Source organism: Citrus clementina, unplaced genomic scaffold (genome assembly GCF_000493195.1).
Source record: "Citrus clementina cultivar Clemenules unplaced genomic scaffold, Citrus_clementina_v1.0 scaffold_6, whole genome shotgun sequence".
In the NCBI taxonomy this organism is placed as follows: Eukaryota; Viridiplantae; Streptophyta; class Magnoliopsida; order Sapindales; family Rutaceae; genus Citrus; species Citrus x clementina.
Window position 1 is genome coordinate 7799357 of NW_006262139.1, and position 11772 is coordinate 7811128.

The 11772-nt window shown below is 32.7% G+C and overlaps 2 protein-coding genes across 3 annotated transcripts; both read left to right on the forward strand.

Moving 5' to 3' along the window:
• The first annotated feature begins 488 nt into the window (after positions 1-488).
• On the forward strand, positions 489-7053 carry LOC18039541 (GDT1-like protein 3). The gene is made up of 8 exons (XM_006428518.2): positions 489-826; positions 903-1016; positions 1195-1293; positions 1455-1527; positions 4556-4641; positions 5395-5478; positions 5619-5678; positions 6749-7053. The coding sequence occupies exons 1-8, from the start codon at positions 677-679 to the stop codon at positions 6935-6937; spliced, it is 855 nt and encodes a 284-aa protein (XP_006428581.1). The 5' UTR covers positions 489-676; the 3' UTR covers positions 6938-7053.
• A 2719-nt stretch (positions 7054-9772) lies between these two features.
• Positions 9773-11425, forward strand: LOC18039519 (CRIB domain-containing protein RIC4). Of its 2 annotated transcripts, none has more exons than XM_006428519.2 (3): positions 9773-9990; positions 10103-10237; positions 11038-11425. In XM_006428519.2, exons 1-3 carry the CDS (start codon positions 9831-9833, stop codon positions 11274-11276), a joined length of 534 nt encoding a protein of 177 aa, XP_006428582.1. In that variant the 5' UTR covers positions 9773-9830; the 3' UTR covers positions 11277-11425. The 2 variants fall into 2 exon arrangements, with proteins under 2 accessions (XP_006428582.1, XP_024038182.1); XM_024182414.1 differs by having other exon boundaries at positions 11083-11425.
• The last annotated feature ends 347 nt before the right edge of the window (positions 11426-11772 follow it).

An 11772-nucleotide genomic window follows, 5' to 3' on the forward strand; every position in this document is an offset into this window, starting at 1 on the left:
CCTGATTGAAGTCGCATGTGATTTTGCTCTCGATATCTTTTTCCATCACAAACTCTTATACAAACAATAAAATGAAATTAATTTAAAAAGTAATAATTTAATTTAAGATAAGTTTTCCTCACTTATTAAATTTTTTTTTCCACATGTTAGGGGGCCAATCAAACTTTCTGCATACATTTGTTTTTTTTTTTTTCTTTCGAAATGGAATGGGATAGAAAGAATCGCTTATTAGGGTTTATTCACGAAAGCAAGCGGCATAAAAAGTTGAAAAGGGTTGAAATGAGAGAGGAGAGTTGCTCGTGCGGTTAGTTGAGGATAAACAACAATGAATGTTATTTTCATATTTTAAGAGTTAAATAGAATATTAAAAAAAAAAGGGTTCGAAAAGTAAAAGAGAGGGGTGCCAATAGCATCACTCATTCAAATGGGATTGGATCTTGCACATTTTAAATTTTTATGACTCCACTTTCGTCTTACTTTCCTTTAAAAATCGAAGCATTTTATTTTTTAAAAATTCGTGGTCAAATCCTCGGCAAATGCAGCCATTTCATATATAAGCCCCCCCCCCTCCCTCCCGCACTGCCACTGCAGAGATCTTGGCGCTTCAGCAAGGTCTCTCTCTCTTTCTCTCTGGCAGATCTGTTTGTTTCCCTCCAATTCTCTCTAAATTTACGACATGGGTTTGGTTTCAAACCCCGTCCGCTTTCTCTTCGTCGCCCTTTCCATCTTCTCTGCTCTTTCTGGCATCTCTGCTCAGGACGTCCTTTTTGAATCCGATAATGAAGACCCATCTCGATCTGCTAAAGATCTCGGCCGCCGTGGCTTGGTTAGCTTCTTTGTTCGCTTAGGATGCGTTAATGAGTTTCTTTAATTTTGTTTGATTAAATGGATTTCTTTGACAGATTTTATCGCAAGACCTTGAGAATGAACTCGGTACGATCCCTTTGAATATCGACTCGGGTCTTGGAGTTTTTGATGCCTTCATCGCAAGTTTTTCGATGATCATTGTTAGTGAGGTTTGTGCTTTCACATTTCCTAATCTTTTATGAATGCGTTGCTTCTTTCTGAATTCGCCACTTAGATTCATGTGGTATGTTTGTTTTTTGGTTGGGGGCGGGGGGGGGGGGATTAATATTTAAGACTAATCTGTTGCTATGTACCGCCTAATGAATCTTTGGAGGTTTGTGATACTAGATTGGAGATGAGACTTTCATAATAGCAGCACTTATGGCAATGCGTCATCCCAAGTCAACCGTTTTGTCGGGTGCGCTCTCTGCTCTGTTTGTTATGACTGTAAGTTAGCCCTCTCTGATTTGGTGGTTGAAGTATTGTATGTTATACTTTCTTTTACCCAGATCATTTTTGTTTTCGATAATGCAATGCTTTTGCAGGGCCTGCCCTTTTCATTTATACTTGATGTTTTCAAGGTTAAAATTGTAGTGCATTTCAATTAGGTACTTTCTACTGGACTAGGTAGGATTGTGCCGAACTTGATATCAAGGAAGCATACAAATAGTGCTGCTACAGGTATATATTTTCTTTATTCCTCTCTTCCCCACCCCTTTTACTTAGCTATCTGTAGCTTTATGCTTCTTCCGTGTTGCCTTTATGCACTCTATATGTTATGTTGCTTTTGTGTGCTTTTGTTTTATAGATATGCAGAAAATCAATATTGGTTATGTAATTCTGTTATTGGTCTCTGTCTGGCAGTATTAGATTCCTGTTTTCTTTTTGTCCTTTTTTTTTCCAATTCTCTTTTTCTTTGAACTACTTTCTATATTGTAATTTGTTTGATGTAGTTTTCTTTTATATGATTTTACTTATCAGCATAGTTGTTTGTTGTTTAGTAGTTATTGAATTTATTAGCCAATCGAGGAGGCAATTCTGTTTAACCATCTGTGATCTATGGCTTATCGTGAAGGGGACTTACCAGCTAAATTGAATGGGATAAAACATCTATCTGACTAGGTTATTTAGTTGAGGTTTTATTTTCTTTTATAAATTTGTAAAACTTCAAATAATTGAACATTAGGAAACCCCTCGTGCAGTCTAGATCTTTAAGTTATGTGTTCTGTCTATATAGAAAGTTATTAGCAATGATGGATGTGAGATGAAGCATCCATGGTGAAGGAGAGTATACTTAAAATGCTAGAAATAATGTAAAAGAAGGACCAATTATTGAGGGGAAGTTAATAAAAAACCAACATTTTCAAAGACTTGAGGCTTGCATAAATGCAAAAGGAAGCGAAGAGTTCTTTGACTGAAGGAAGAGAAGATTTCGGCCACTGTTAAGGTATGTCTTTTAGATTTGGTTTCCTGTGAGTTGTATTTTCTCGCACTGACAGCCATAACCGAGTCTTAGCTGGTGGTTTTTGGCAAAACCTAAAATGGGTACAATTAAAAATATGGGTACTTAGGTTTTTTGCCAAGATTAAGATTTGTGAATTGGCACACACATTTGGCTGATAGTGTCTATCTTGTCTGTTACACTTTGAGGCTCGAAATTGAGTTTGTTTAACAGTGTTTTTGCCTTGAATTTTTGTTTGTACTTCACATAAGTAGACAAAGGCAGAGATGAAGCAGAATGGGTATTGGGACATAAAATGTGAAATTAGAGGCATTACATAGTTATTGCTTGTTCATCCCCTTGGAGTGGTCTGTTAGTGGTAGATAATCACGTAAAAAAATAGGAGGGCTAGGATTCACTCTCTCATTCTCAGTTCAACACATGTCGCACTGCACTTTTTCTTTGTTAATTCACAGCACAAAACATGTCTTTTGTCTCTTCTATTCAATTTTCTATTTCACTTGAACATCATCCAATATTTCAAAATAATTACACCAACACCCAAGCCACATGTTAACTTCATTTAATTTTACAATATTTTCCCTTAAAATATAAAGCTTATTGAACACTCTTGCAAAGAATTTGGAAGGTATTTCGTCTTTATTTGTTAATTGTCATTAAAAAAAAATATTTCTTTGAAATTATGTTTGAATAATCATTAAATTACATATTAATAAACTTTGAAAGCTAATTGCTTGCTTAGAAGACTAAATTTTACATAAAAATTTTTTGTATATTTTTCTTTTTTTCTCTTTTTTATTTTCTTTTAAATCTAAAATAATTATTTAATTCAACTTTAAACTTTTAAAAATATCTTTCATAACCATTCAACAGATTATAAATTTTGGAAAGTCATTTCTGAATTATGAACCGAATAGTTTTCTTTATGCGAATTCTACTTTTTATATGGATATAAAGGACAGTGTCGTATCCTAATTCTCTCATTGACTCATAGAATTACAAATTAGATTAGTGACAGTTTCAAACAAATCATTGATAGACATGAGTTAACTATAAGATTGATTTTTAGTATCTGAGGTATATTGAAAGCTGAGGAGTATTCAAAAACATTTATATTTGAAGGCACAATATTGTTGAATTAATTGAAGTGGACATGTGGCATGGATGTAGTCAACTTTGAAAAGAATTAGGTGATGTTTGAGTCAGCTTAAAAATAAGAGACAGAACATGTTTGGTGCTGTGAATAAACATAGAAAAGGGTGCTTGGAACATGTGCCACATTGATAATGAGAGAGTGACTCAGTTGCTCATTTGAGCGACTTAAAAACTAGAAAGCAAAATCTGCTTTTGCCAGTCAAACATTGAAAAACTATAAGTAAATAATTATTTGTTGTGTTTGGAAGTCATTTCCTTTTTGAATGGGAAACATTTCATGCAAGATAAATGGTTGCGTTGTCTAAACTGCCTTCAATCAGTTCCTATATGCCCCATAGTGTTTGTGGAGATAATAATGCAATTACCTGGAAAAGAAATTCGAAATTTCTCTTACTACAACTGATGGAACATTGCCTTACCAAATAAATTGTAGTATGTATGAAATTTTCTAGTGCTGAAATTTGGCGCTTGCAGATGATTTATTGAAATGTAATTAATATAGGAAAATGTTATGATCAGATTTTTTTGAGATATTTGAGCTATCAGATGATTTGGTGGTATCATTGATCTGGCCTGAGTTCTGATGTGGGTCAAATCAAACATGTCAATGAACCAGTGGATTTATCCTCATTAGTCTGATTTCATTTTAGTGAGATATTTAGGTTCAATATCCAGTGCTTACTAACCATTAAAGCAAATTGTATGTATCATGTCCGGATGTCCCTTTATGGTAGACCCTGGAAGTATAAAGCTTTGAGCTTGAGCACAATGGCGCTGGTTCACATAGGAAAATGAAAACTAGTGAAGAATGCCCCTACCAACTTTGGTTCGCTCTTCTGACTTCTAAATTTTGTGTTGCATTTTGTCTTGGCCGTATTTCATCCTATTTCATTTTGATGTTTGACAATATGAGCTAATTATGAATTAGACAGTTTAACATGATCCATGCATCTTGTTTCCTTTTGTGTGCAGTTCTGTATGCATTTTTTGGGCGTATTTCATCCTATTTCATTTTGATGTTTGACAATATGAGCTAATTATGAATTAGACAGTTTAACATGATCCATGCATCTTGTTTCCTTTTGTGTGCAGTTCTGTATGCATTTTTTGGGCTGCGGTTACTATACATAGCTTGGATGTCAGATCCAAAATCAGGTCAGAAGAAAGAAATGGAGGAGGTATGTTTTTGCTGCGGTCTAAGCCAGTTTCAGCTTTCAAAGTTAATTTCCTTCAACTGAAGAAGACAAAAAAGTTGAATATAATATGGATTGCTGTGCAGAGTTGGTGATTGTTGTGTGTAGCTGCAGCAGTATTCATTCTTATTTTCACAAACACACACACTAGATACTCTGAAATCTCTCAACCTTTGTAAATTGACCAAGCTTTAAACTGGAGACTACTGTTGGACCCTGTAATTAAGGCACTTCTGGGCTAAAATTTCTAGGATGTGACTTCAAGGTTTTGAATACCTGACTTCTTAGTTGGAAAGCCAAAGTTTTAGCTTCGGTTAAGGTATTGAGAGGCCAAGATGCTTGTTTGTTTCCAGTGGTAAATTAACTTAAACCATAATTGCAAGTCTTATTCGTCTTTAAATAACTAAAAATGTTTGGTGTTAGTTAAACCTTTTACTGTGGTACTTACATAAACCTAAGCTCATACAGAAATTTCTTGCTGCATAACATATTGAAATAGACAGAAGTGACATGTGCTAATCAGTCTGCTAATATTCGGTAATCTACTTGTGTTTGTTATTTTTAGCTCATTTTTTATTGTTCTATTTTGTTTTTTTTTTATTTTTTTCTGCTGTTATGGCACCATATTATTACTGTTCTTATTCGTGCACTAATTGGCTTTCTGATCCTTTTCTTTTTTTACCCCTCATAATTATACCATGCATAACTTGAATGCTCTTTTGGCATTCAAATATTCAGGTGGAGGAGAAACTTGAGTCAGGGCAAGGGAAGACAACCTTCCGCCGTTTCTTCTCAAGATTCTGTACTCCCATATTTCTAGAGGTTGGCTTTAGTAATTTACTTAAAATTCTGTGCCTGTATTGGTACAATTTCCCTGCTTTTATTGTTTGTGACATTGTTATGTTAGTTCACTCCAATTTTATGATTGTTATTTCAGCTAAGCACCTGTTATTATTTTGCAGTCATTTATTTTGACATTCCTGGCAGAGTGGGGAGATCGTAGCCAGATAGCCACAATTGCTGTAAGTTTATATTTTCTTTTCTTGATTCCTTTTCTTTTATCATAGTAGTGCTGTTGAGTTTTAAATTCACTCTGTATCTTTGTCCTATGGAGACCGCTATGTATTAGTATTATATAGTGCTTAACCTTCCGTAATGGTAGAAGTGACTTATACATCATTTGCAATTGGAAATATTTTCATATATATATATATATATATGTATGTGTATGTATGTATGTATGTATGTATGTATGTATATGTGTGTGTGTGTGTGTGTGTGTGTGTGTGTATGTATATGTATGTATGTATGTATGTTTGTATGTGTGTATGGAGAGAGAGAGAGAGAGAGAGAATAGTTTTTTGGTCCAGGATTTCAAAGTGCAAGAAAATTCAGGAAAGTTTTAAAACGTGGGGTTTAAAAGGCTTAAAACTTAAAGCGCATTTTCCCAGACTTTCTCACACTTTAAAATCTCAAATCAGAAAACTATTAATAGATAGTTGGTTTTTTGGTTCGGGATTTTAAAGTACGGGAAAGTTTCAAAGCGTGGGTTTAAAATGTTTAAAACTTAAAGCACATAAATCGCACGGTTTATGTGTTTTTTAAGACTTTCCCGCACTTTAAAATTCCAGACCAGAAAACTTATCTATATATATATATATATATATGTATGTATGTATATGTATATGCATGTATTTATGCATGTGTATGACCATATTTTTCCAGTTAGTTGATTACATGTTCGCTTCTTACTGTATACGAGTTTCTGATGAGTCTCTGTAAAGCACTGTATATTCGGAGTTGTATTATTGCAAAAATTAAGACACCTTTTTTTAGTTTCAACACTATCAATTTTTTATTGCCAATTTTTTGGGTAAGGTCTACTGTGTATTTCCTTGTAATTAAGGCCGGTTTGGTTCATTCTTGTTCTTTATTAATTGAGTGTGAGAATCTTCATTAATGGTATGCAGCTGATATAATATTGGTGTTTGTAGAAACTATATGACAATAGCACGAACCTCAATGTCACGCAGCATATTATTCTTGTACCATATTTATAGTCATGTATACATGATAATTTCTGTTTCTGCAGTTGGCAACACACAAAAATGCCGTTGGAGTTGCAGTTGGGGCCACAATAGGACACACAATCTGTACATCACTGGCCGTGGTGGGTGGGAGCATGCTGGCGTCAAAGATTTCACAACGTACGGTTGCTACAATAGGAGGCTTGCTCTTCCTTTGCTTTTCCTTGTCTTCATACTTTTACCCTCCCCTGTAAGTTTGAAATCGTAGCCTAACCTCATTCTTTTAGAGTGTCTACGCTCTCTTTTTCAATTTTGTAATGATAAACACTGAAAAATGTTTTATGATAATTAATTAAGCACCAGTTTTTCTTATTCTTTGTACAATTAGTGATATTTTTTTTTTTTGAGAAGGACTTGAATATCTCAACTTGAAAGTATCACCAACCAAAGTATATTTGATGGATTTTAAAAGTTTTTGCAAGCAGTACCTTTTGTGTTGCTTGCTTGTTTCCTTTTCAGCAAGCAAACTACTAATCTCATATAGAAATTTAAAGAAATGAAACAATTTGTGCAAGAAAATTTGCATGAGTCAAATATGAAGATTCACAATAACTTGTTTCTTCATGGTTTATGAATTATGTTGGTTGGACTTGGCAGAATCTACAATTTTAAAGGACTTTTTGCATACGCGATAATAAGTTAGAAAATTTATTGTACTCTGAAATTTAAAGATTACAATGACAATGGGGATTTCAAATTTCTAGAATTACAAATTAACAAGGAAACAGAAGATAAGAAGACTTAAGGATATGACTCAAAATCTGATCAAAAGTCTATGTAAAACCCTTCAAGGATAGAAATCAATATTAAGAAAAGGGTAAATTTCAGATTGGCCTCTTGATAAATTGACACATTTCAATCTTAACCTATTGAAAAAATTCAATCCAGTCCCCTTTTATCATTAAAAAGAAAAAAAAATTGGTGAAGAATCTCATCAATGCAACTGCCATTTAGCTTAATCTTTTGAATGATAAAAAGAGGTCTGTTGATGTTTTCAATAGTTTGAAGGGTAAATTTAAAAAAAAATGACCATGGCTATTTTGGAGTTGTTTTAAGGCAGAGCACAACTTATAATCACACATGCAAAGTGATAATAGAAAAAAAAAACACGTTATAACTTTAATTGTGTGGTTATTATAGAATAGTTCACTGTAGAGCGGTTCCAACATAACTAAATTCCAAAGAAAATTCATCGTTTTTAATTTACGGATAAATAGAAATTAACCCATTAAGAAAAAGAGGGGAAAAATAGAATCCCTACAAAGGGATTTGTATAAGTTGGAGGACAATGTGCTTGATGAGAATATATACAGTGACTGATCACTAAAGTTTCATTCATTATATTTGAGTATGTCTTAGTACTCATTTGAGTGTTTCTTTACAACAAGCTAGTATTCAAAAGTTATTATGAAAATTGCCATTGGTTTCTGTTAAAGAATTGTCTGTTTTCTGATTAGGTATTGTATATTCATCAATCAATTACTTGAGGTATTTGCCTCAGCGAATTATGAACCTCTAATGGTCAAGTAATTATGAGAATTTTGTTATGATTCATTCTATTAAACAGAAATATCTTTGTCCCCAACAAGAAGAAAATAAAAATAAAAATGAAGTATCTGTTAATTCAACCTTCAATCACTGTCTCGTACTTCTTTAGAATGAAGAAATGTTGAATTTGGTCTTTATCACCCAAAGCTCATATAAAGTTTTTGTAGAATTTAATGGATCGCTTGGGATGCACTACTTTAAGTTAGGTATGGTTGAAATGATGAAGTAAGCAAAACAAAATCGAAACAAAAAATCAAAAATCAAAAAATGAAAAAAAAAATCGTATAAAGATTAAAAAAGAAAAAAAAATTGGTAGCTTATTGTATAAGAGAGGCAAGTGAGTGTAGGGAGCCCACTTTGTAGAGTCTTGAATTTGAAAAAGTTCATTTGGTGGGCATTTCATCACTAGGCTTAAAATTGCAGTTCTACCTAATTCATGTGACTGCATGTTTATTTGGTGGGCATTTATGCAAGTTTGTGTATATAGAGCACCCATTAAGAAAAATTTTATGCTTAGGATCATATATATTCATCAATCAATTGCTTGAGGTATATTTTCATGCTCAAGATCATATACAAGAAGGTTAAAATCAAAATTTTCTCCTAGTGTGAGCTATAATTTAAGCAATATATGTTTGAATATACACAATTAATTAGTCTCAAATATATTTAACAATTAATATTCTCCAATATTAGATTGTTATAGAAACTTACTTGGTCTGTATTACATTAATTGTCGAAGAAACCCACTTGACCTAAAAATTTAAGTTGATTAATCAAATCTCAAAAATAGTATTAATAAGTGATCCTAACATATCCCATTACGTCAAATGAGGACTCAAACAACAAGCTTTATATGTGAACCATAAGACAAGAAAGACCAGAAGTGAGGCAAAAATTGGAATGTATTGAGAACTTGGAAAGGTAGCTTCAAACATGAGTCATAGGATGTATTAATCATACCCTCTTAATCAATAATATTATCAAATCACAGTTGATTGTTAAAAAAAATTAAAAAATAAATTAAATGAGAATAATAAACCTCACACACTAAACACCAATTCTTGCGTCTTCTTTTATTTTGAACTTTTAGTCTCGGATTACTGCAGTCTGCGGAAGCTAAACGTATTCACGATCAACCGAGCTACAACTTGGAGGAATCATTATTGTTATTTTAAGTAGATTAATTTTTAAAACAATCCTATATTTAACACTAAAATAATTACACGTCGAGGCATAATATCCCCTAGTTTGATGTATCCAAAAGCATTACCCTCTCCCTCTACATCTACCAAACTAACAAATCATAATGATGATGATCATCGTGTGTGTAGATTTGACTTTATATACGTAATATAATTGTAACTTGATAACAAAGCCATGATCCAACCATTATAACAAACCAATTTTGCATTTCCCTCAACAACTCATTGATCCACATCCACTCTCTCTCTCTCTCTCGATTCCTTTTAGCTTTTTTATTTTTATTGTTCATTTTTGGCTGCCACTAAAAGCATTAAGAGAAAATAGAACAAAAAAATGAGAGACAGAATGGAAAGATTTGTTCTTCTTCCATTCTCGGCTGGGTGTGTCTCTGAATCAAGCATTAATGTTGCTGTTCAACGACAACAACAGCAGCAACAATCTCGAAGATCAAAGCCACCACCAGCTGATAATCACAAAAGCACTTCTGGAACAGGTGCTTGTTAACTCTTTTATTTCTAATTTTCACAAAAGCACTTCTGCATGCTGCATGCATTGATGGGGTTTGTTTAATTTTTTTTATTTTTTTATTTTGTGTGTGTGTGAAGGAAATCGAGAAGAGGACGAAGAAAGTTTATCAAGTAATGAAAGCATGAAGAGTTCATTTAGGTTGTCAAAGCCTGATATCTCTACTGGCTTCCACAGGCTGTTTAAAAGCTTCAAAAGCTTCTCTCAATTATTTGGTAAGCTTAATTTAAGACTTAAATTGAGATACAATAAATTTTCATTCATTTTTCTTTACGATATCTAATGTTTTTAACTAATTTTTTCACGCAAAATGCTGAATTTTTTATGCTGGCAACTTAGACACCATCTCTACTGATGGACTAGAATGTATTCGTTCATTATTTGTGTCACAATGATGATGATTCATTCTTAGTAACTACTTTGTTTAAAAGAAAAATGTCCACGCAGCTAGTTGATTTTCTTTAAAGAAATTTTATGTATTTTTAATTTTTTTTTATGGTTTTTGACTAATAGATAAATACAATTTTTGTATTTTTTTAAAAGAAAAACTGTGCATATTTTATATTTACTAAAAAAAATTGTGGTGGACGTACTCATCTCAACTGCTGTTTTATTTATTTATCCACTTCCTAATTAACTAAGCTTTAGTTTTTATTTTTGAGATATTTTTATAGTTAAACTAATCGAAGTTTCTTGTTTTTTTAATTTGTTATATACCTAAAAATTTACAGTATCTCATGCATATTGTTAATGACAAGATTAACATGATTAAAAACATTGTTAAAAAACAAATTATTGTTGATTGTAATTTTTTTTTCTTAAAAGGCAAAGCTGTATATATTTTTAACCTTTTATCTCCCCAAAGATTTGAATCCCCTTGGGGGCTTGTCGATAGTAAATTTGTTTTTTTCATTAATTACATGAATAAACTGATCTTCATTCAATAAAAATAGGTAATTATCTCTTTTTTGATTAATTGTTTTTGGTTTTTTTTTTAAATCATGTTATCTTGTAGTGTACAAGGAGATTGATGAAGGACTGGTGAATGATATTGAAATAGGGTTTCCAACAGATGTGAAGCATGTAACACATATAGGAATTGATGGTTCTGCAACTACAAATAATCCAGTCAAAGGCTGGGAAGATCTGATTGCCCCAGAGCTTCTTCCTCATCTCCCTTCTGTTTCTTTGAGGCAATTTGAGCTTTCCATGGCTGCTCAAGCCGATGCAGATCTTGTTAAGGATTCCACTTAATTAGCTAGCTAATAATAGATCTTAAGTATTTAAACTTGTATAACCATCACTGAAATCATATTGAGTTTCTTTTCTATATATGTCGTTGTATGTATAAATATATTCTAGAATTAAAGTTTCGATATGGTGGTTGTGTGCATGATTGAAGCTTCACGACATAAAAGAATTTGCTCTTTTGTAATCATGTTATTTTCAGATCTCACCTTTGTATTATCCTCGTTTGGAAATCCTGAGGCGTGTTTGACAATGACTTCCAAAATTGTCAAAAGGATTTCTTTTGCATTAAAAAAGACTCTTTTTCAACTAATGAGCTATCTCCTTTGATTAAGTCAATTAAAGATCTCATTAGTCGCAGCTGGTGCATTACCATTAATCATGTTTACAGGGAGGCTAATTTTGCAGCGGACTTCTTAGCAAACCATGCGCTATCTTTTCCTTTGGGTCTTCATTTGTTCCCAAATCCTCCTCCTGGTATCATTGCTTACCTTCAGCATGA

Coding starts and splice junctions, on each gene's coding strand:
- LOC18039541 (XM_006428518.2), top strand. CDS start 677: ATGGGTTTGGTTTCAAACCCCGTCCGCTTTCTCTTCGTCGCCCTTTCC. Junction 1,294..1,454: donor CTGCTCTGTTTGTTATGACT/GTAAGTTAGCCC, acceptor CATTTCAATTAG/GTACTTTCTACTGGACTAGG. Junction 4,642..5,394: donor AGAAGAAAGAAATGGAGGAG/GTATGTTTTTGC, acceptor TCAAATATTCAG/GTGGAGGAGAAACTTGAGTC.
- LOC18039519 (XM_006428519.2), top strand. CDS start 9,831: ATGAGAGACAGAATGGAAAGATTTGTTCTTCTTCCATTCTCGGCTGGG. Junction 9,991..10,102: donor CAAAAGCACTTCTGGAACAG/GTGCTTGTTAAC, acceptor GTGTGTGTGAAG/GAAATCGAGAAGAGGACGAA. Junction 10,238..11,037: donor AAGCTTCTCTCAATTATTTG/GTAAGCTTAATT, acceptor GTTATCTTGTAG/TGTACAAGGAGATTGATGAA.